This window comes from Carcharodon carcharias, chromosome 19 (genome assembly GCF_017639515.1).
Source record: "Carcharodon carcharias isolate sCarCar2 chromosome 19, sCarCar2.pri, whole genome shotgun sequence".
NCBI classification, from domain to species: domain Eukaryota; kingdom Metazoa; phylum Chordata; class Chondrichthyes; order Lamniformes; family Lamnidae; genus Carcharodon; species Carcharodon carcharias.
The window spans coordinates 23,672,289-23,697,787 of record NC_054485.1 but is presented as its reverse complement, the minus strand read 5'-3'; the positions used below and the strand labels follow the sequence as shown (position 1 = coordinate 23,697,787).

The following is a 25,499-nucleotide window of genomic DNA, read 5'->3' as shown; positions in this document are numbered from 1 at the left end:
CTGTTAACCAATGTATTACTTGAGCATGATGGACATAATATGGCAAATTAGACAACAATCTCCTCAGTGTTTCTTTCCCATCATTAGTGATTGTGGATGCCATGAATAAGCTGACTAAATGCAAGCAATGTTTTAGAAACCAAGCTCTTAGTAAAACTTTACTCAGCCAAAAACTTCTCAATCAAAAACCTGCACATGTTGATTAGCAAAAATTAAATACAGAAATAGGTTTTCATATAATTTTAATTATACATATTACATTTAAAATAAATTACACAATCTTACAAATTTCACAGTAAAGTTTACATATAGTTTAATACATTTTCTTGTTTCAGTAGAAAGGTAACCCACTTAACAAGGTAGTGCCTTGAATTTTTTTTAAAACAAGTTTTCCTACATTTTGTAACTTTGTAATATTGCATTACATTACCACCACTTCCACCTTTTCTTTTGTAAATAGCTTCCATTTGATCTCATGGATTTTAAGATGTGCAATACTCTTGATACAACAACATGGCAATGACAGTAGTCAAAAAGGCATTGACTGAGTAGTCAGATGGTCTACAAAACACCTTTCATTCTCACAATCCATTCTAAATTTCATCTTCAAAAGGACACAAATATGGGATTACCCATCTGTACACTCTTCTCCTTCCCCATCAAGTTATGTTAATCCAAATAAAGTCAAACATGTCACGGTAAAGAAAGCCTCCATTTTAAAATACAGGCAAAGTAAAACCAATCTACCCAAAATTCACTTGAAAAGTTTTACAATTTTCTCCATGTTCAGGCAGGTGAAACCTCTTTTAAGTTAATTTCCCTGTTAACAATTACCTCAAAAATAATTGAAAGATGAGGGCAGATGTTTCACTTATATGTCCAAAAGGACAGGTATCACTACTAGCCTCTACTCCACAGAATTAGAATGTCAATTTCAGTAAACACATCCACAGAGAAAAGCAGCATTTAAAGCTCTTCAATCTAATTTCTAAGAATGAAAATATGGGATGGCAGGAAGGAAGAAATTATTCGTTTTCAAAAATTTTATATACTGTATAAAAAGTCACTCAAGAATCACACAAAGTTCAGGCACCATCTTGAAGTCACGTTTGTTTACATATTTTACTATTAAATAACATCCAATTTCAAAGTTACAGTTGTCTTTACTAAAACAGTGTCAGAACACAGCTCAATACAAGATCAAATTTGGTGGATTTCTCAATCAGGGTCAATTATTAACTTACCATCATTCTGCTCACTGCCAAAACATTACGCATGATAACATACAAAGTTGTATTAATGGCAATAAATTATGGTAAAGTTAATTGCTTGGCATTTCCAATAAGAATAAATTGTGATGACTCAGGTGGCATCAAGCTTCAAATGTTTCCGAAAAGTTGAGAGGGCGAGGAAGAAATCAGTAAGACATATTGAGTCGAGAGTTCTTTTGCGGTGGGGGTGGGCAAGGAGGGAGGAAGAAGAGAATGTGAACTTGCGAAAAAGTAATTAATGGATGATTAAACAAGTTCCACAAAAACCCAACAAATGCATTCCATCAGAACCATACAACAGATTATGCCCTTCAGCACCAAAAGAAATGTTTAACTACAGTCACAGTCAATAAAGGATATGCAAGTTACAGGATAAAAGGCTCAAAATTTGTCAACTGGGATCTGGTTAAGAACAGTACTGGATTTGGTTTCCGAGTTAGGATGTGGGTACCAATAAACAGCAGCACCTTAGAACTGCAGGTTAAATTTTGGGCTAGCGATTTTAAAATTTACACCTTGGGAGATAAGGATGGCACAAAAAAAAAAAAAGGCTTGTCTGCAAATTAAAACTTTTTGCAAGCCTCAAATTGGTCAGAGCCAGCCTGTATAACATTTTGTATTTTCACACGCAAACTTAAGACTTACGCAGTCCGGCTGCACTCTCTGCATGTTATTTTACATATCCTCAGTTCTAGTTCAAAAGCATCAGGCCTGTCCTGTGGATTTGCTGCTAACATTTCCTTAATTAGCTGTCTCATTCCCGCATTCATGGACTTTTTCTTAACAGGAATGTTAAGTTCCATCTTGGGGTTTTCCAACAGTGCCTCACCGAGAGGCACAATCACTGTCCCCTGACGCACGTAGCTGCCCAATAGTTCTTTCTTAGTCTGCGAATCTATGAAAGTAATCCTTTCCAACATGGCCCAAATGATGACTCCCAGTGCAAAGATGTCTGCTTTAGCTGTATAATGGCCTTCCCAAACTTCAGGTGCCATGTAAAAATCTGACCCACAAGCTGTAGAAAGCCAGCATCTGTTCACATTAACTGGTTCCTTCTGGTCTGCTCCCAGCCCGGAGCAGACTTTACTCAGGCCAAAGTCTGCCACTTTTAGAACAGGGCCTCCTCCTCCAGCTTCTGATCCAGTCTCGGTAATCAATATATTATCTGGCTTCAGGTCCCTGTGCACAATTTGGTTTTTGTGTAGAAAAGCCAAGGCACTGCTGAGCTGCAGCATGAAACTAGTGTTGGTCCGACGGTTGGGTTTTCTCGATAGCAGATACTCATTCATGTCTCCACCATCACAGAAATCCATTACAAGCCAAAGGTAGTATGAGCTCCTAGAATCAAAGCTGAGTTCCCCTTTCAGTGAAGTTTCCACCAGCTTTAAAAGGAAATACAAATAAAAGTTTGGTGCTGCTAACATATAGAAACTGCAGCTTTCTAGCTGATGAACCAGTACTTTTCTCAGATTTAGACATTACTATCTTAGAATGTTGCATCTGATTTACTCGTTACACATCAAAAATTACACAATAAATTATTATTTATTGAAGCTTGCACTTGCCCAGTGAGCAGATAGTTCAAAGAAAAAGTTCTCAATATGTTTTAAAATTAATATATTTCCAGTAAGACACAAGTTAACAATATAGCAGCAACTACCTGACCGCTATGGATTAAAACGTGACACCCAAAACACAAAATCCACGGGGAGACAGGCAGGAATGGGGATGAGGTTGCATTCAAAAATTGAAGTCACTGGTAATCTAGGGGGACTCTTTGTAGGTTGGGGCTAACACAACTCGAACAGCCACATCGAATCCACATCTCCAAATTGATTTTAATTTGCCAGGCCACATTTTATAGGAGCACACAACTTTTTTCTTAAAATTGCCAGCAAAATTTGTTGTCTCATTCAGTATGTGAAGTGGGCATCACCTAGTGACTATCTCAAAAAGCTAAACAAAAGTAGAGACAGAATATATATTGCCCAAACCAGCAACCAAACCCTTGCTAATCTCACTGTCTATGCACAAAATTCAGCTTGTAAAGAAAGCATTCTCTTCCACCCTGTTAGCTAAGTATTTATTACCTTCAAGTTTTTCAATAAAGATTAATCGAACAGAAAATTACTAAAGGATTTACAAAATATTGCTGCCATCAAGTACTTTGCATCAATTTTCCAATAAAACTGTTTCAAGGAAGTGAAACATCTCAGCATAAATCCACACCACAAAGCTGCCCATCACTTGACCCTAAATTAGCAATCTCACTTTACAGTCACAATAAAAGATGTATCAAAAGAAAATCTATGCCAATTGAGCGGAAAGTACATCTTGGCAAGGATGTAATCTGCATCTTACTCATGCTATCTACATATGACCTGGAAGTTCCTGATGCTGACATAAAAAATGTTCTATTCTGCAATATTAACATCCTTCACCATAAGTGTCAAATACAAAATAAGTTGAGGTATCCAGATTTCCTCAGAGCAGGCAATACAGTCATCACTAAACTATATTAACTAGACGAGATCATTTTAAAACATCATTGGATGTTAAGAAACTGCCTGCCATTTAACTTTGGTTATCTCATTAAAACAATATCATACGCAAATGTTTTACTCAACAAATAGATCTAAATAAAAAATGCTTCTCTTACCCTTCTCCATTCAAAACACTATCTTAATTATGGGATTTTGCAGCCTTTGAAGTTGAGATACATAAAATCAACCATTTTTGTAAAAAAATAGACAAACATGAAAAGCCAAGGTTATGTCAACAACTCTATTTGACCTTTATTTCCCTACCCATGTCAAAGAGAGTAACTATCAGTGATCTTTTGAAACAAAAAAGCTAAATGTTTACCTTTAAGTAATGGGAAGAGGATGATCCATGAGTCATCTTTTGCAGCATCCCATCTTTCTGCAGGATGCACTCCTCAAGGTGGATCACATTAGGATGAAGGCTCTTGATACTGCTTAATGCCCAAAACTCCCGCAAAGCCAGTTCCACATTCTCGGGTGCATGGCACCGAATCTTCTTCACTGCTACCCGTGCTCCAGTCTTTCTTACCATAGCTTCATATACTACACCATAACTGCCACGTCCCAACTCACGCACCAAGTTGTACTTCGGCTCCCTACTCGCCATGGACAATACTTTTTTAAAAGCTGCAGGGAAAGACAAAAAAAAATCAAGAAATACGGCTTCATAAAATATAAAAAAACATCAAGAAATACAGCTGTGCTTCTAACACCTAGTAAAAAAGTGTGTTAATGAAATGTTAGCGATACAAGCCATGAGTCTTTTTGAGATTTTTTTAAAAATAGATTGTAAACAACTTTTGTTTAAACAGAATTACTTTGCATTAAGACTACAGGTTTTGGAATTTCTTCAGAGGGAAAACGAACTTGTATTAGTAACATGGTGTAGACATACAGCAATAAAATAAAATTCCTTCAGGATGCTAGTAAATTTTACATCTTTGTGACTACTCTCTAATTATTGAATGTTAAATTCTAATGTACATTTATCAGTCGTTTAACTGCTCTAACTTATTTTGTTAGGCAATAAAATCTAAGGCTGAGCACTATGTACAGCTGGTTAAAAGAAAGTGAATCTACAGAACAAAAAATATTCAGTAATCGTACTTAAACCCATTTTGATGAATGCATTAAAGATCTAGTTCTGGGATCTTTCAAGTAACGCGAGGCATTCTCATTGATATTTACATTACTTCAGAACAGTGAGTTTTAAAAAAATATATAAAGCAGTAGTGAGAAAATGCCAGTTGGTCACCAACAAATCCAAATATTAATCATCATGATTTTCATATCAAGTGTGCACTGTCTGGTACAGTTAGAAAGGTTTATCGACCAGCTTCAATTTTTAGATTACAAATCATAACCAAAGTTCACATTTTGAATTTTAGGTTACAAGGAGCCTGTGCATTCTCTTTTCCTTTCGTCTCAGACTCAAGTGCACAGAGCAGAGTGCCTTCATCTACTTAAAAGGAACCATACACATTTGCAGCACAAGCGCCTTTAAGCCCATCAAGCCTGTGTTTTCTTTTTGCTAGGGGGATCTCAAACTAATCCAAGTCCAACTACATTTTTCATTACTTCAAAATATTTAAATAGAACCTGGTAAGTCTGATTTGTTGACTTACTTAAAAGTGAAAGGACCACAAAATTGGAAATACTTCAGCATTAATAACAGTAATTGACCTCCATTTCTAGCAAAGAAAAAAGGTTATGACATATTAGATGTGGAACTCTACATGCAGAACCTGTCACTCTAAAGCTGCTGACTGACTTGTTGAGTACTTACACCTGAGTATTTACATCATTTTGCTTTTATTTCAGATTTTTCTGTTTTTATATTACTTTATGCAAAGATTAAAGCTACAAGTAGTCACTACTGGGGTATTGAAAAAAAATTGAATTCAGATGAAAACAATGGTTCATAAGAATATGTCAAAAGTCATATTCTCTCATTCTTTGAGTTGAAGTTGCGTTATTATTGTTGAATACTACAATACTTCCAGAAGAGTGTAGTAAGAATTTTTAAAGTTCAAAAAATTGGGCTAAGACTAAAAATATGAGCCTAATGTATTACACATTGCCACCCGATGCAATATTCAATTCTGCAGAGCACCGATTACATTTAATTAACTTTGCACAACTGTCAACAAGTTTTTGGCAAGATACAACTATTACCTGTTCAAGGTTTGCTGATGTAACAATCTGAATTTGCCCATAACACATTTTATCATATGGGCTAAGTACTTAAAAACTGAAGTCACTTTTTTTTTGCACAGGGCCAATTTAATCAAATAGCCCAATAATGTGCAAACATATATGAAATTGACTGTGGTACAGTAGTCTGCAAACACAATGGTCTCAAGGTTTCCCAAGATTGTGAAATTGTCAATGTGTATAACAATTTTTAAATTTATCAACTATACTGGAAGCAATATGAAAATTCCATATTCAAGACTGGTTCTATCAAACTAGAATTGGCCATCAGATCTATACAAACTAAACCACACATCAAATAGGATACTAAATGCACAAATACAGAGCTTAAACAGCTTATAGGCTATTGTAGCCAAAATAGTTACAGAAATCAGACCTGACTTATACAATACAGACTAAATGCACCACCAAGCTTTGGAACCCAAGCAATTACTTTTCTTTTAGTTAATACAAACATCTGGTAGAGGGGTGGGGGGGGGGGGGGGGGTGTGTGTGTGTGTGTGTGTGTGTGTGTGTGGGTGTGGGGGTGGGGGGAGAGGCGGATGTGGGGGAAATACAAAAACTCTTTGGTATAAAACTTTTGCTGCAATATTTTTAAACTCACATATTTGTATAAGCATTATAGCTGTTCAAATTACCACCAGGTTCATCACATGCTAAGATATTCTTGATTTATAAATTGGAACTAATGAAACTACTCATACTACAATCAGGAAAATATTCTAAGTTTCTATTTTCCATTTGCAGACTTCTGCAAATCACTGCTCATCTGCAAACTGACTAGAATAGAACATATTGAATACAATGGTGATACCAAAATATGGCACTTAAAAATGCATTCAGATAATTAACATTTGTGCAGTGAAGAACAGGATTTTTGACTCAAATTAAGTAGTGGCTGTACACAAATAGCAAATACATGCCTATATTAAAACACCACTTAAGCAAAACCCTTTGTAATACCATTGCAGGATTTGTCAGCAAGCCGCTAATATAAACTACACAAACCTGTATCTTCTGGTCCAGCGTGCCAATCAATGGCACCAGATAGGAACATAATACAATAGGCCGTTTTGCCCCTCAAGCCGGTTATGCCATTCAACGAGATCAATGCTGAAATGTAAACCAACTCCTGCCACTGTCCCATATCCCAACAACAAAAATATTTTAACATCAGATTTAAAATTTATTAATCCAGCATCAATTGTTGGTGGTGGAAGAGAGTTCCAAGCTTCTACCATTCTTTGTATGCAGAACTGTTTCCTATTTTCAATCCCGAAAGGTCTGGTTCTAATTTTTAGACTACAATCACTAGCCCTAGTCAGCTCCAATCAGCAGAAATAGTTCTCCCTATCTGCTCCCCCCAATGTCTAGAAAAAGAATAAGAGCACCAGCACCAGATGAAAAATGGCAAAAATTACCAGAGGGAAGAAATATACTTTGATTTAAAACCAAGTGGGGAAAATCGCAACAAATCATCCTGTCAAAGGATCACAAACTTTTGAGCTCCCTATGCTGTTGAATTCACAATTTCAGACTTTTACAATTTCATTGCTATGACTACATACTCACTTAAAAAAATCCATTGTGCTGATCCACACAAATAAATGTAATGCAATAGAATAATAGGTTATTCCCACCACACAACGAATCCCAAACTGGACCATGATGAGGTGCCTAATAGTGTAACTATCACAAAATGGTAACAAATTACACGAATTTCATTTCTTTTAATTACCGTATATACTTGAACAATGGTTGACCTCGTTTTAAAAGTCGATCCCCGACATTTGGCCAAAAAATACCAAACTCTTTGACTTCAGCGAACAGTTGGTAAATACAAATTCACCCTGGTGAAAACCTAATCATGGACAGAATCATAGTATAACACACCATCAAAGGCAGCTGTTCAGCTCCTCATGACTGAATATATCAACACACACTGTTAAGGCTACCACCTTACTAGTGCTTGCTGCATTCCCACCAGTCCCACCCTCTAATATGGCAACATGGTATCAAGGAGGAACGGCAGATACGCAGCCCAGTTCAAACTTAGAAGTTGCTGAAATTGCAGAGCAGACAAATAATTGTGCAGCAGCTAGAGAATTCAAGATAGCAGAGAAGGAGATGAAAGACTGGAGGAAGCTCTCTACACAGCTTAGGCAGATGCCCAAAAAAAATGTGCAGAGGAAAGCCTAACATGTGGCTGCAGGTGGGAAACTAAATTGCAAAATATGTCAACAAAAATCGCCTGAATAGACCCTCAGACTTCACAGCATCTCCGAGCGTAACTTGTTGACAAAATATTGGATTTTAATGGTTTATAATCAAACATTGACAAAAGAATGAGTCCAGATTGGCCTGTGTTGAAAACATGGATGAGTCCCATGAATTTTGACATGCCAGCCAGTCAAACAGTGAGCAAAGTTGGAGAGAAAACAGCACTAGTGAAGGCAAAAAAAAATGAAAAAAATTGAATGAAAATGTATAAGTTTGTATATATTTTGTATTTGTTAAATTTAGTAAACACAAATTAATGCTGGTCTCCATGGATGTTATTTATATAGAAATAAAGTGCAAGCAAGATATGAAGATGAAGGATATCAATACAGACAACTGGCAGACAGTTGCTAATGGTCATGACCTCTGGAGCCTGATTGTTTGGAGGGCCATTGGAAAAGGCAAGAAGAAACAGCAAACTCAGCTGGCCAAAAAGAGGGCCCAGAGAAAACAGAGGCAAGCACAACCTATTCAGCCCACTATCTTCGTCTGCAGACGATGCAGAGTGGGGCTCCTGAGCCACACCAGGTGATGTTTAACACAGATTTGACCATCAAGTTGCAAACCATCATCTCGAGATGGAAGAGTGCCAAAGAGAAATAGATTGTAATTTGGCCATTTAAATTATTTTCCCTGAAATGCAGTGTTTTAAAGCCACAAACAACAGAAAACATTAGAAAATAGAGGCTGATTATCAAAAGAGATGTTTTGAATAGGACAATAGGTTTCAATCTGTCTCTTATGATTGTAGTTCAATTATTTGCACACTCCCATTTTTGAATTTGGAGATTCCCAATTGGTTTTTCTTTCAACAAAAGTGGTAATGTCACATGTTAACCACAAAAAGAGGAAAAGTGGGGGCTGGAAATCTTCCCAGACTAATTATACATTACAAGGTCTAGTATACAGAAACTGAACAAGACTTTCCCTCATCTAAAACTTTTTATGCATCATTGTGGATACCATTTTACCTTATTCTACCTATATCACAGGAATTATCCTACAGATACTCGAATTGTACTGCTCCAAGAGACAGAAATGTTTAACATTGTGCCTATACCTTACCTTTTAGCATCCACTCAAGTAAAAGGTAAAATAATGGATTACAGGTTTTCACTGCTGCAGTGCGTCTATCAGTGTTGTTATATTACTCCGGACATTGAGCTCCTTACAGCAATTTTACTTCATTACCTTTAAATAGTGTATAGGCTACTGCACTAAAACATCAAAATTTGCAATACCAAAAGTGGCACTGTTAATCCTGAGCAGCCACTAGCTGCATTTTAATCTAGTATGACATCACATCATTATGACCATCAACCTGGCTCAAATTTAGTCAAGATCATCTAGAAAAATACTGATTAATTTTCACCAACAAATTTACAACCATTAGTAATATGTTAACAAAACTAAGGTTCCCATGTCCAACTTACCCAATTCTCTAGGGACTTCCAGTCAGATTATTGCAAATATTGGTCCAGATTTTGCAGTAGCAACGATGCCAAAAACGTCAGCAATAGCTATCGTTATTCTACTGGAACCAACAGCAACTGAGTCTGCACATGCACAGAATAACATGAAAATCCAGAAGCTGCTGTCACTGATTCTATGCTTCACCAGAGGATGCATTGAAGGGCCCTACCCACCCCAAATGCAATCATGGAAATGAATGGAGTTGATCAGAACTTCCAATCATACCGTTCACTTTTTCAAGGGTTTTTACCAGCTACATCACGTTGAGCAAGCTGCAACTGGGGTTTTAACAGCACACTAGCTTTATGATTACTGTTAAGCTCCTTCACCAGTCCTGAAAATTTAATTTTACATTTGTGGAATGTCAAATTTCTACATAATGATGTACTTAAAAATGCAGAATTTTTATATTTTTGATAGAAGTTTCCTTATTTAGCTTTTCTCTTAATCCAAACATCTTTTCATAACCTGAAAATTTAAATGAAATCTGAAGGATTAAAGTGCTTCCTGGTTTGTTGTGTGTGAGTACTTTAAATGCAACTGGCTGTTTGCTGACATCACTATTGCCACACACCAAGAAATTTCCTTGACATGCCAGATTTAAACTGCCATCGGAAGATGGGAGCCATTATTCTGGTTTTCCAGCCAAAGACAAAATTCAGGTCACTACTAAAGTGACTTGCAAATTAGCACTATGTACTTACAATTGTTAAGTTACTGCCTTTTTACTAGTCTTGCTTTTGGGATTTCATTTTCTTTTGTCAGAGCTCTGTAACTGCTCTCCACGCTTCTTCATTCATCGTGCATTTGGACAGTCCATAGTTGCTCTTGCATTGACTTATGTATTGCTGCATCATAGCTTACAGATTGTGGATGTTGCTGGCTTATTTGAAGATAAGCTTTTTCCATTAAGATTCCATTAACCTCCTTCAGACACTCAGTGGTATGTTCTGGAGATATTTTAAATATTTCAGTAAAATGCAACTTAAGTGAGACTTTCTTCATATACTGAAACAGCAAAAATGCAGTCCATCATTTTTCACTCTGGAAAAGGTGTCCCAAAACACTCATTTGTTATCAGTCTGACCTGACATTGCAACACTGATGTCTGATCAACATTATCCTTAATTGATTTAATTTCATCATTGCCACTTGTATCCCTTCAGATCCTTCATTTCCCACCACTACAATTTCCTCAGTAAACATCACTATTGCTGCAAATCAACATGCTGCAGCTAAATCATACTTTGCATTCATCTGGTCTAGCTGTCAAGCAGCAGTTTTGTCTTGATCATCTTAAGTTGTAATGTCACTTCTCTTTAATCACAACGCATACCATTCCAGAACATCGCAGGCCACAAACAATTCCAAAATTAATTTCTCCACAATAATCATTCTTCAGAGATCGAGCCCTTGAAAAGACTCAAAATGCAAGGACCTCAAGGATTGGTAGCCAAATTGAAACCCCTCCAATGATGCATCCACTGAGATCTGACCAAACATGCCAATCTACCCACCAACAATTCTGCAAACTCCAAGGGCATCCCATCTGCTCTCTGCTTAAATGTACCCCAACTTTCCTGTTTCTTCAACAATCTCAGCTCACTCATCCTTGATAATTCCACCTAACTTCTAACAACCCCATTCCTCCAGACTTTCTACAAGGTTCCACTACAATCCAAATACTATCATATCTCAAAATAAGTATCTTCAAAATAATGGACTATGTCACTTTACAGCAACACTTCCACCTCATCTTTAATTAATTCTGTGCTATTTAGTTTTCATTCAACCCACCATTAGCAGGATGACATTTGTGATTCTGACCAATGATAGTTTGCAGGGTGTCATGGAGCTGTTACATGCCAATTCTATGACAATTCTTGGCTTACATGAAATACAGTTCAACTTTTGGATTTAATTACTGCGTTTTACCTTCATGCAATCTGTGCACACACATGCAGATTTGCTGAACCTTTCACATTTCCCATAACTATACCAGATGTCAGACCTTTTGGAGTTAGGAAGTGTAAAGCATCGAAAGCCATAAAGTGGGCCACATTTGATTACACAGCCATGTACAGCAGTGGCTCAGTTGGTAGCACTCTACCAACAAGTTGCAAGTTCCACTCCAGAAACTTGAGCACAAAAATCTAGGCCGAGACTCAAGTTCAGTACTGACGAGAGTACTGCACTGTTGGAGGTGCCTTTTGTTTGGATGAGACATTAAAATGGGGTCCCATCTTCTCTCTTGTACGGACGTAAAAGATCCCACAGCACTTTCAAAGAACAGCAAAGAGTTATTCTCAGTATCCTGGCAAACATTTATCCAACCCATCAAGATCACTGAACAAAAAGCGATTGTGATAACCACATTAGTGTTTATGGGAGTTTGCTGTGTACAAATTGGCAGCCACATTTTCCCACAATACAGCAGCAACTAAATTTCAAAAAGTATTTTATAAGTTTCAAGGTAATTAGGGGTGCCATGGTCATGGAAGGCACTATATAAATGAAATTTGTTACAGACAAGCCTCCAAACAGAATGCCAGCACCATACAAAAAATTCCCAAAACAAAAAGCTAGACCATGCAAGTTCCCCTATCCTTCCCCCACCACTCTCCAACACCTCCCAAGTTTTGCTGCTGATCCCATATTTAGTTCTGTCATTTTTCTTTGCTGTCCTAAATACCTGATTATGAAAATTCACTTGAGAAGGGAATGACACACTGGTAGTGCAAGCTAAAAAAAATTCTTGGTTGCTTCATATTCAACTCGAGTTGAATTTGCCATTAACAGATTCTCTGTCTGCTGTTCTGCCTGCAATATCTTTCCTAATCTTCAAGTAAATTAGATCTTGCAGAATTCATCACTTTCAAAACTATTTTTGCTGCAGAGATTAAAAACCTTCAGAATACTGTACGGATGATTCAAGATCATTTTGACATCAATGAATCCTGCACTCTATGCTCATCTGAATGCTCAAATCAAGTACAAAAGAGAAAATGATTCAGCTCTGAAATTACTAGGGCATTTAATGGTCAAGATACTCTAGGACCAGGAATCCTTTAAGATAAATAGCTGCCAACACGTTATGATAGAGTTAAAAATGAGGGTATAGAATTACATTATTACAATTTTATATTAGTCATGTGATTAAGTATACGTGGCATTCAGACCATCTAACTGGTCAAATTATAAGAGTGCAGCATAACTCCTGTGGCATTACAAATAAACAGCAAAACAGCAAAAAAAAGCTTTCAAATGAAACGAAACAGGAAATGCTGGAAACACTAGCTGGTCAATCCACATCTGTACAGAACAGACAAGTTAACATTTCAGTATTAAACCCTGCCATAACAAGTCTAACATCTGGTGCTTCCAACATTCCCTGTTTTCGCTTTGATAAGATATACAAATCACTAAAAGTGGTGATATAGATTAATAAAAAAGCATTTAAAAAAAAACACTAGAGTTAATTTCTTGAAGGATAGAAGAGTTTTTTTTATATAGAATCTAGGTAACAACACATTTGGACTCCTGTGAACAGTCCTGTCTCCATATTATTAAAAAGCTACAGGCACCAAGTTGTAAATTAGATTTACAAGGATGATATCAGAACTAAAGTGCTTTTACTTAATCAGGAAAGGCTGAACAGGCTGGGGTTCCTTTCTCTAGAAGAGAGAAGAACAGGGGGTGACCCAATAGCAGTTAAGATTATGAAAGGGTTATTAGGATAGAGGTAGAGAAGATATTTCCATTTGCATGCAAGACCAGAACTAGGAGGCCATTAATACAGTCATCAACAAATCCAATAAAGGAATTCAGAAGAAACTTCTTTACTCAAGAGTGTGGTATAATGTGGAACCTGCTACTACAGCAGGTAGTTGAGGCAAATAACAGTGATGCATTAAGGGGAATCTAGATTATTCTTTTTGCTGTCATGCTAGAACGATATGCTGATGGGGTTAAAAGAAGTGTGGGAAGAGTCTCGTGTGGAGCACAAACACTAGTATGGATATACTAGGTCGAATGCTCTGCTGCTATGCTGTAAATACTCTGCAAGGTGACATACTGCTATAAATTTTGGGTATGCTGTAGATATCCTCTTGGGTCCAATATCACTGGCTCCTTTCATTGGCATTCTGCATAGCCCTTACAAACAGAAGTTTTCTATACCGTTCATTAACTATTCACACAATAGCATAATGCTAGGGCTGTAACAATGAAAAATCCTTACAGAATCTACCTGTTGTAATCCTACATGTGCCATACTTACGTTATTTTATTTCTCAAAAGATGGACTGGCGAACTTCAGTGAGACAAGGCCAATTCAAAATTAATATTAAATTCCTAGATATACATGACTAGAATAGAACTGTGTAGATAATTTCAAATTAGTTTGTAATGCTCTTTGAGTGAAAATGAAGTACAGTACACTAACCCCCAGTAACAGACCAAACACACCATTCAGACTTGTAATCGCCCCAAATCCAAGCCCTATGGATACAGCTAATCTCAAATCTAACTTCCTTACCTGCTCACCATGTGTGGGAATTGGTCAGCTAAGTTACTGATCAAAACACCTATGGCCCACTATGCTAAAAAATTGGTTTCTGTCTTTTAACTCGAGTTTCCACGGATGTAGTCATTTCAACACATCGTGTGAATGTTTACCGAAATGCTTTTAACATTTCAAACTGATGTGGCTTGTGGGAAACTATTTGCCCAACCAGTTGATCTAGTGCTAAGCTCTAATCTCCATCCCAATAGCTGTTATAGGTTTAACCTCTAGAGCCAAGTTTAACTCAATAGCAATGTATTAATGCAACTTCATCTAAAATTATAAATAAAAACAATATACCACATAATACACCATGAATTACTCAAATGAATCTGTGCCACTCTTGTATAGTATCAGACCAAGTACTCAATACTCTGCGTTCATAGTCCTTATATGGTCTGTACAGAGCAAATGTCAATCCTCTTCCAAACCTTGATTTCTCAAGTTAACTGCAAACAATTTCAGCAATCATATTCCAATAGTTATCAAATAAGAGTTTGTTTTCATGTTAACAGATTTAGCAATTAAATACATCTGCAAGCTCAAACTCTCAAATCACATGAACGTTGTATTCTTCAGGTTACACCACTGAATCCTACATTCCTCCAAGTGTTGGCACATTAATTTCTTCCCCTTTTTCAATTGAGAAAATATTAGTTCACTAAATATAAAATTTTTAAAAGTCAGATAAAGTTTCATCAGAAATATCCACTATTACTAAATTCAAACTGCTTCAGCAACCACCTATCCTCTCACCCTCCAAGTCTTTATGTAGCAGCTTTCAACTTTCCTTCTCAAAAACAGTGCCCCAGAAATCTTGTGCCAGGAAAGTGAAACTTTCAAACAACTACCAGGCTTTTAGGAAAACCCCAAGTAATTTTAGCACTAGAAATTTAATAGAATTACAGTTTATTCAGGGTTTTCCTCCCTGTCCATATGACCATAACAAGAAATTACAATTCTAAACAATCTATATTAACGATTTGGACGAAGGGACTGACTTGTGGTAGCCAAATTTTCGAAGATAGGTGGGAAAGCAAGTTGCAAGGAGGATAAAGAGTCTGCAAAAGGGATATAGATAGGTTAATTAAATGGGCAAAAAATTGGCAGATGGGAAAAAGTGAGGTTGTCCACTTTGACAGAAAGAATAGAAAAGCAGAAGATTATGTAAATGGAGAGACTGCAGAATGTTGCAGTATAGAGGGATCTGGGTGTCCTTGTACATGAATCACAGGAAGTTAGCATGCAGGCACAGCAAGAATTAGGAAGACAAATGGAATGTTGGTTTTTATTGCAAGGGAGATGGAGTATAAAAGCAGGGAAGCCTTGCTACAACTGTATAGGACACTGGCAACACTGCAGCTAGACTGTGCTCATTTTTGATCACCTTACTTGAGGGACATACTTGCAATGGAAACAGTTCATAGAAGGTTCTCTAGGCTAATTCCTGGGGCGCGGGTTTGTCTAAAAAGGAAATTAAAGCAAGTGGGGCCTAAAGTCCTTGGAGTTTAGAAGAATGAGAGGTGATCTTATTGAAACAAAGATTCTGAGGGGGTTTGACAGGATAGATGCTCAGAAGATGTTTCCCCTCATTGGGGAAATCTAGAATCGGGGACAGTTCCAAATCAGGGTCAACAATTTGATCAGAGATAAGGAGGAATTTCTTCTCTTAGAAGGATTAATCATCTTTGGAATTCTCTGCCCCAGAGAGCAGTGGCAGCCAGGTCATTGAATATATAATACCGAGTTAGACAGATTTTGATTAATATGGGGGTCAAGGGTTATGCAGGGGTGGGGGCAGACAGGAAATTGAAGTTAAAGCCACCACAATGAGATAAGCCATCTTTGTATTGGATGACGAGCAGGTGCAAGGGGCCTATTCTGCTCCTATTTCTTATGCTATGTACAGCACAATGCCCAAAATGGTACACTGGGCTTAAAAAATTAAATAATTCACTTCAAAATATCAATCAGGTCATAAATTGTTTATGAACTGGGGAGGGATGAATATGGAGAGTCAATTCTCAAAGTTTTAATTACATATCTGTTGCAACACAGCATAGACACATACCAAAGTTGCAGTACCAGATAAAACAGAATTAATGAAAGGAAAGGTCTTTGTTTTCCCTTAAAGGGTGGCCATGGAGATGGAAGAGAGTTGGACAGATGGAAAACAATTAAACAAAATTTTCACTGCCCACAGCAAAGCAGCTAGAATAGGAACAACCTCATCCATTTAGGCCCTTAAATGTTCCAAATTTATTGAAAGTGATGAAAAGGAAAAAGCTAATAATTAATCTATGGCCAGTTGATTTTTTTTTTTAAAAGATTGTTTAAAAGCTGGCAATAGATTTAGGAGGGAGGCTTCATCAAATTGCTCCTGAAAACCATCTGCTATGTAGCAAAATTGAATGGGAAATATTGACATAGCAACTTACAATAGTAAACAATGGAAAGACCAAAAATCACAACGGGGAAGGCTCAAAGTCAGGAAGTATTTACTTTGCATGAGGTTTTTTTTAATGTGCACACAAGTTTTAAAAATTTAGGATTTTACTAAACTGAAAAGAAAAAGGTTATTTGCCCTGGTTGACTAAATCAGTGATGAGGAGCCATCAATTTAAAATTGTCATCAAGAGTGAAGGGTTAAGAGAAATGAATTCATACTGAATTGCCAAAGACGGTATAGATACATTCAAGTTTGCAAAGTTTAAAATAACTTTACAAACAAGGAATATATAATTTTAACCATTTAACAACTTAAAATCAATAATTTACCATTGGTCCCAATATCTGCTATTATCTAAGAAAATACAACCAGAAAAATGTTTATTGCACGAGATATAGCTTCATGTGCTTTTTGAGGATGCATTACATTCCAGCGATTAGATCACACCAATATGTTACATGAGCTTTGTCATTGTACCTTATGACGCTATCTTAAATTGGAACAACATGCTTTGAGACTCTTAGGGATTGACTAAGGCTTTATAAGTACCAGTCTTTCTTCTTTGTAATTAAAAAAACAGAAAATGCTGGAAAAACTCAGCAGGTCTGACAGCATCTGTGGAGAGAGAAACAGGGTTAACATTTTGAGTCCGTGAGACTCTTCTTCAGAGCTTTTCTTCTTTGTATTTGCTTTTACAGAACTTTCTCCCCATAGGCACGTACATAACTTGACTAAAACCAAAGTACTCTAATAAGAGATACACTTAAGTACTGTGGAAAATCCTGTCCGTTCTGCCACTAAAAAGATAAAAACATGGAAATAATCATGCTTACATGAAAGAATAAATGGATGATTGCAAAGCAATAATTTTGAGGGATATTAAACTACTCATGCTTTATTTTCATGGTTCATGATGTTTTCAGTCCAATGCCAGTTCTTTCCTTAATGCAAAGTAATCTGAAGCATTAGGGTCAATTACAATCACTGATTCTTCATAAAGTACTTCTGGTATATAACAAATACACTATGGGAAGCTGTTAAGTGCAGAACATAAATCAACTTCACTTGAAACTAAAAAAAATCCATATCCAATACTGGAAAGTCAATTAACCCATATTTTATTTAGAATGCCAGCAGGCATAGTACTAACAGTACAAACATTTCAGAGCTAGACTTGCATTAAAATTGTGAAACTAAAACCAAACCCTTCTAAAGCTGAAGGGCAGCTACTTAAGAGGAAGATGAATTCAAATCTCAATTAGTACATTTCACTGGAATCAACACATTGATTAATAAAATGACTCACTTGGGTACACAATGTCCAAAAACTAAATATAGCTTCATTATTTACATCAATAAAAACAATTTATAATGTCAGTCTTGCTAATCAGTTTCATTCCTTACAGCTCCCTGAAGTTTTAGAATAAAAATATACATGCTGGAAACTAAAATAAAATAATACACTTGTTTTTGCTGGGAACCATCCTTTTCAGACTGAAATGTATTTTCAGAATTTCTACTATTGACAGATCTGATTTGGCAAAACTTAAATGCATCTCTAATTCAAGTGGGATCATTAGAAAAAAGCAAAATCCTGCAGATGCTGGAACTTTAAAGTAAAAGCAGAAAATGTTTTGTTGCAAGATCACTGACCTGAAAACGTTAACTCTTTTTTCTGCTTCCACAGATGCTGCCTTATCTGATGAGTATGCCTGATCTGCTGAGTACTTACAGCATTTTCTGTTTTTATTTCAGAATTGTTATAAGCTTATTTAGCATATTAATACCAATACACTATGGAGCAGTGGGGGTAATCACTCCAGCCAATGCACATGATCATTTAATTGCAACTAATTTGAGGTACTGAATTATCACTAGTTTACCCTATTATACAATTCGAATGGTTTTTGAGCACAACCCAGATATTCACAATTTAAATGGCTACAGGAGTTTACACATACATGTCAATATTAATAATGTATAGGAATCAAGCTCAGCTGCAAATACCCTCAGGCTTGTAAAGCCTGTCAACGTTCAGAGTTCAATGAAAAAAAAATGGGCATTTGGGTGAGGTAACATGTAGCCATGTCCCAACAAGAGTCAGCATCTTCTGCAAAGGGGAGAAGCCTCATTACAGCCTTTGTCCAAACATGGACAAAGGAGCTGAATTCCAGAAGTAAGTTGAGAGCAACAGCCTTTGACATCAAGGCAGCATTTGAGGCAGTGTGGCATCAAGGAGCCCTAGCAAAATTGAAGTCAATGGAAATCTGGGGAAAAACTGGCTGAGTGATACCTAGCACAAAAAGAAGTTGTTTGTTGCAGGCTAATCATCTCAGGCTTGGGACATCGTTGCAAGGGTTGGGTCTGATAATCTTCAGCTGCTTCGTCAACAACCATCCCCCTCATCATAAGGTCAGAAATGGAAATTCTCGCAGGTGATTGCAGTGTTCGGCACCATTCGCAATTCCTCAGATAGTGAAGCAGTCTGTGCCTACATGCAACATTCTGGCTTGGGCTGAAAGGTGGCAAGTAACATTTGTGCCACAGAAATACCAGGCAAAGACTATCTGCAACACAAGAGAATCTATCCATCTCTCCTTGACATTCAATGGTATCACCATTACTAAATACCCCACCATCAATATTCTGGAGATTACCATTGGCCAGAAACTTGACTGGACCAGCCATATAGATACAATAGGTACAAGTGCAGGTCCGAGGTTAGGAATCCTGCAGCAAGTAACTCCCCAAAGCCTGCCCACCATCTACAAGCCACAAGTCAGGAACATGACAGTTTACTGTGCACTTGCCTGAATGAGTGCAATTCAAGCCATAACAAGAAGCGCAACAATATCCAAGGCAAAAGCCTGCTTGCTCAGTACCCCATCCAGCACCTTAAACATTGACTCCCTGCACCGCCAGTGCACAATGGCAATTGTTTGTACTACCATCTACAAGATGCACTACAGCAACTTGTCAAAGCCCCTTTGACACACCTTCCAAACCTACAAGCTCTACCATCGAGAAGAACAAGGACAGCAGACACATGGGAATACCACCATCTCCAAATTCCCTTTCAAGTCACACATCATGGAACTACACTGCTACCGCTTCACTATCGGAGTTAACAACCTGGAACTCACTTTCTTACAGCACTGTGGCTTTTCAAGGAGGCAGCTCACCTCCACCTTCAAGGGGATTATGGTGTAGGCAGTAAATGCAGGCCTTGCTAGCAATGTTTACATCCCACGAATGAATATAAAAAATGGAGGCAGGGATGACAGGTATAGGAAATGGGGACATATCCACCATTACACAGTAGCAAAAGCCCAGCTCACAACAGCAAATGAGGTGTCAACAGTGTCTCAGTTGGTAGACCTCTCACCTATGAATCAGGTTGTGGATTCACAGTACCACTCCAGAAACTTGAGCACATAATCCAAGTTGACACCAATGGAGTACTGAGGGAGCGCCACACTGTCAGGGGTGCCATCTTTCAAACATTGTTAAACCGTGAGCCCATCTGTCCACACTGACAAACGATCCCATAGCGCTATTTGAAGAGCAAGGGAGTTGTGTGTACTGGCTTATCTCTCAAACAATACCTAAAACAGATATTATATGGTCATTTGTTTCATTGCAGCCTGCAGGACCTGGCTGACACATTTCCTACAACAATGACCACAATTCCAAAAGTACTTCATTGGCTATAAAGTGCCTTGAGACACCATGAGGCTGTGAAAGGAGCTATATAAATGCAAGACCTTTCGCTTAACAGTGTCAAGTAGATCTGCTTAGTGCATTATCAACAGTTCAGGAAAACTGCTGGGGGGGTGGGGGGGTTGTGCAATATAGCTAGGTAGGAAAACAGCAACCGGGGAGATCTTTCCAACACCTTAGAAACGCAAGAAGGGAAAGCGTGGCCTGGCTCCTCCTCCCCACCCTGCATCTCCCTCCTGTAAAACGCCTGCAGATGGAAATGCGACCAGAGGCTTGCGAACCGGCCCAAATCCACCCTGGGCCCGGGCTGGGGACATGGAGGAACTCAAACCGTATATCAGTAACAGACGGGACAGGAGCTTGCAGGCCGCACCGAGACTTCAATCCCCCTCCCCCGCCGACTGGGATTCACCTCAGGGATGAGCGGCCTGTGAGGGGGGGCAGGGAGGCAGGCGACTCATTCCGACTGTCCGCCGCTCCCCGCACACCGGCTATTATTAATCAGTGTGTGTGTGTGTTATAATCTTTGTAGATGGACACATGTGTCCAGCATTTTTTTTCTACCTCAGTCGGTTGGTGCTCGCTGCTCTCCCACTCTGCTCTCGGCCATTGCCTCTCTGTTCCACTCCCGCGTTCCCGCTCGCTCACGCGAGCCGCCAATGCGCGAGCGCCGGCTTCAAATAACTGCCACTCACGCACGTGCTCCCGCCCCTTTCTTCACCGCGCCCCCTTCTGCTCCAGGGCCAATCGGGACCTTCGCTGCCTGTCACCGTTCCCTGTCAATCACCCTGCAGCCCCGCCCTCCTCCCCATACCCACTCAACCACCGCCAGCCATTTTCAATTAGTTGGGCGTGACGTTTTACGTTCCGCCCATTCCCTCTCGCCCTTCCCCCCCAGTTGCTTGTCAATCGGGTTTAAGCCCCGTCCAACCGCCCCGCCTCCCAGGCAAGCCCTTCTGACACGAGTTGTCGCATAGGCTCCGTCCTCCGCCAGCTGCCGGCCACGCTCCCGCCTCCCAGGCAAGCCCCGCCCCCTGATAGTCGTCATGGACACGCGCAAGCGCGCGCCCTGCCTCAACGCGAGGGCAAATTCAAATCAGGTACGGCAACTGGAGGTGATTCAATCACCCAGTCAGGCTTAGGGGAGAGGGGGCAGGGAATTATTTATTTAAAAATAAAGCCAAAATGTTGTTGAAAGTCTGAACTATAAGCAGAAATGTGTTAGGGTGGATATGCATTTGGCTAAGTGATAGGAAACAGTGGTGGTGAATGGTTATTTTTCACACTGGAGGAAGGTGGGGTGAGCTTCCCTGGGGTCGGTACTAAGCTGCTTTTCCTGACAAAAAAAACACCAAGACTTGGTGTTCAGGGCACAATTTCAAAATTTGCAAATGATGCCAAACTTGTAACTGTTGTGAACTGTGAGGAGGATAGTTATAAGACCTAAGAGGGCATAGGTTGGTGGAAGTTAATGAAACTTAATGCAGTGGGACGGGAAGTGATACCTTTTGGTCGGAAGAATTAGGAAAGTCAATATTAACTAAAGGGGAGGGTGCAGGAACAGTGAAATCTGGGTATATGTGCACAAGTCATAGGTAATAGGGCAGTTTGAGAAACTGGTTGAAAGGCCATATGGGGAACTTGAGCTTTATGAACAGAGGCATAAATACAAAAGCAAGGAAGTTATGGTAAAACTTTATAAAACACTGGTTTGGCCCCAATTGAAGTATTGTATTCAATTCTGGGCACTGCACCTTACAAAGAATGTGAAGGATTTAGAGAGGGCGCAGAAAAGATTTGCAAGAAATTTCCAAGGATGAGTGGCTTCAGTTAAGTATATGAATTGGAGAAGCTGGGGTTGTTCTCCTCCGAGAATGTAAGTTTGAGAGGTGATTTGATAGAAGCGCTCAAAATCATGAGGGGTCTCGACAGAGTACAGAGAAATTGCTCCCTTTGGCAGAAGGAACAAAAACCAGAGGACACTGATTTAAGGTGAATTGCAAAAGAACCAACAATATGAGGTAAAACCATTTGATACAGTGATTGTTTAGGACCTGGAATGTACTAACTCTACATGTGGTGGAAGCAAATACAATCAGGGCTTTCATAGGTGAATTGAATAAGCACCTGAAGAGGAAAAAATTGCAGGGACATGAAAAAGGGTGAGGGAGTAGGACTAGCTGAGTTGCTTTTGCAGAGTGCTGGCATGGTTATGACATAGCAAATGGCCTCCTGTGCTGTAACTTTGAATTTATTCAAGGCTGAGTTAGATAGAGTTTTAATAGACAAGGGAGTCAAGGGTTAAGGGGGGCAGAAAGGAAAGTGGAGTTGAAACCACAACCAGATCAGCCATCTACTTATCAAATGGCGAGCAGACTCAAAGGGCCAAATGGCCTTATCCTGTTCCTAAGTCCTATGTTCCTAAACATTTTATGAGCATGCTGGAAATACTAAGCAGCTCTGACAGCATCTGAAACGTTAACTCTGTTTCTTTCTCCACAGATGCTGCCTATCCTTATGCATCTTTCCAGCATTTTCTGTTTTTATTTTACAATTTATTGAATTGCTTTACGACTTACAGCATTTATATCAGCAATACTTGATAAATTTAACAGACATGGCACTATGTTATGTTTTATCAGCCTCATTTTACTTTGAGGTTCATCAAAGGGCACAAAGTTCACTCTAATTCCTCACCCACAATGATAAGACCCAGTTCAGAAGAGTAACCACTGGCAACAGATGTATACCTGGCAGCACCAGTTGGGAAAATGCCAATGCCAGTTTTGTAACTGCCAGGTATAACCATCAGAACCAAGTGTGGAACAGCCATCAGCGTGTAACCACTAGTTCCAGGTATGTAGCTGCCAGCTGTAATTTGGCATGTGTAGGCACCAGCTTCAGACTTGTGCTCCAGAACTAGCCACTCCTCTAGCCAAGTATTTCCAGCACAGCCACAACATAGGTATCTAACTGACAAAGTGGATAATTGTCCAGATGTGTCCTATCCGCAACAACAGGGACAAATCAAATCCAATCAATCACTACCCCATCAGCCTTCTCTTAATCATCAGAAGGTGTCATCACCAGTGCTATTAAGCAGCACTTAGCATCAGTGAGCAGGTTATTAATGACTAAGTTTAAGTTCATGAGAACACCACCACCTCCAAGTTGCACATCAACCTGACTTCATTCCTTTATCATTGCTGAGTCAAAATCCTGGAAACTTCCTCCCTAACAGCATTGTGTGAATAACATGGACTGTAGCGGTTCTAGAAGATAGCACACCACCACCTTCACTCTGACAAAAAGGGTTGGGCAGTAAATGCAGGCTTTGCCAGTCATGCCCAAATCCTGTGGGTGAATAAATCAGTTTTTTTAAATGGTTCCCAAAGCTTTCCACCACGAGAGAGCCTATTCATTAGATAGATCATTCACTGGTTCTGTGACTAAATTCTTTTTCTTACTTTCATGTACCATTTTATGTTGAGTCAGTAGCTCAAACCCAAATTCTAAGTTATACAAAAAGATCATAAATGACTTTTTCCACATAAAATATGGCTGCAAAGTGAGCACCAGGGTGACATGTATCTTATATGGGAATTTTGCTACATTAAAGGTGCTTTATAAATGCAAGTTAATGCTAACGTTGTTATACTTTGGCATAAGTGTTTAATTACCCAAATTTCAAATCTCCAAAAGTGATTACGAAAGTAGTAATTTGTTTGAAATAAATTAATTTCAAATGTTCAGATTTGTTACTGAAGGATTAAGTGACCAAATGTAATGATTGTTTCACAAAGGTGCAATAGCCAGAGACAAAGTAATGAGCTCCGTCACAACAACAAAACCGTTTTATAAAGTCCTTCCAATTAATGCATTCGTATCTTTGTACTTTTACTGTTGCCAAATCACCATTTTCCAAAACAGCTGCCATCTTCTGTAGGTAAATCTGATCCAAATAAAGATTTTGAGATAAAAACAGAAAATGCTGGAAAAACTCAGCAGGTCTGACAGCATCTGTGGAGAGAGAAACAGAGTTAATGTTTTGAGTCTGTATGAACTTTCCTCAGAGCTAAAGAAAAGTAGAAATGGGTCATACGGACTCAAAATGTTAACTCTTCTTTCTCTCTCCACAGATGCTATCAGACCTGCTGAGTTTTCCAGCATTTTCTGTTTTTATTTCAGATTTCCAACATCTGCAGTATTTTGCTTTAATGGTAAAGATTTTGAGATATTGAAAAAAATTTTTCAATCCCCCCACCCACTTCTAAATGACATGAAGATATGCTAAGAATAATCAGTCCTCTAATTGGTAAAGGAAAACACCTTGTGGCTTAAAGGAATACATCAAATTAAACACAGATACATTTTAGTAGACATTGATATGCTGCACATTAATGTCAAAATGTCTTGCATTTATATCGCACTTTTCATAAACTCAGGATGTTCCAAAGTGCTTCTAGTATAGGAAACACAGTAACCAATTTGCACACAGCAAGATTCCATGAGCAGCAAAGTGATTTATTTAGTGAATGCAAATCCCCAAAGCCAAGTGATAGCCTCCTCCTTTGCTGGGTTTAAGGTGCTTGGTCTGCCACTTAGTCTATAGAGGAGACACTCTTCGGTATTGTGCAGCATTGTTTGTGTCTCTCCATAAGTGCATAAGGGGTTTGTACAGAGGGTTCAGCAGTGAAGGTTTGCTGTTCAGGGGCCTTGGCTTGACCAGTTTAGCAAGGACCACTCTTGCCATGGTCATTCAAAGCGTGCCATTCGATAGATGGAGTTTGTCACAACTTGTTAGTGACTTCCCATGGTTCCTATTCTTTGATACAAAGGATGTCTGCTGCTAAATCTTGCTCAGGAACGTTGCTGCATTTGGGCTGCTGAGATGGAAGGTTTGCAGTAGGTGGGTTGAACAGGTCATCCTGGACTAATAAGTGAGGTGCAGCACAGATGGTTTCAACCAACTTGTGGGTTTTTGT

General features: G+C 38.7%; 1 protein-coding gene across 1 annotated transcript; it reads right to left on the bottom strand.

Moving 5' to 3' along the window:
* Window positions 1-225: 225 nt before the first annotated feature.
* pdik1l (PDLIM1 interacting kinase 1 like) lies at window positions 226-21,196 on the bottom strand. The gene is made up of 3 exons (XM_041213748.1): window positions 21,079-21,196; window positions 4,137-4,441; window positions 226-2,653 (listed from the first exon to the last, which is right to left on the bottom strand). Exons 2-3 carry the CDS (start codon window positions 4,419-4,421, stop codon window positions 1,913-1,915), a joined length of 1,026 nt encoding a protein of 341 aa, XP_041069682.1. The 5' UTR covers window positions 4,422-4,441; window positions 21,079-21,196; the 3' UTR covers window positions 226-1,912.
* Between the last annotated feature and the right edge of the window lie 4,303 nt (window positions 21,197-25,499).

Coding starts and splice junctions, on each gene's coding strand:
- pdik1l (XM_041213748.1), bottom strand. CDS start 4,421: ATGGCGAGTAGGGAGCCGAAGTACAACTTGGTGCGTGAGTTGGGACGT. Junction 2,654..4,136: donor CCTCTTCCCATTACTTAAAG/GTAAACATTTAG, acceptor TTCCTTTTAAAG/CTGGTGGAAACTTCACTGAA.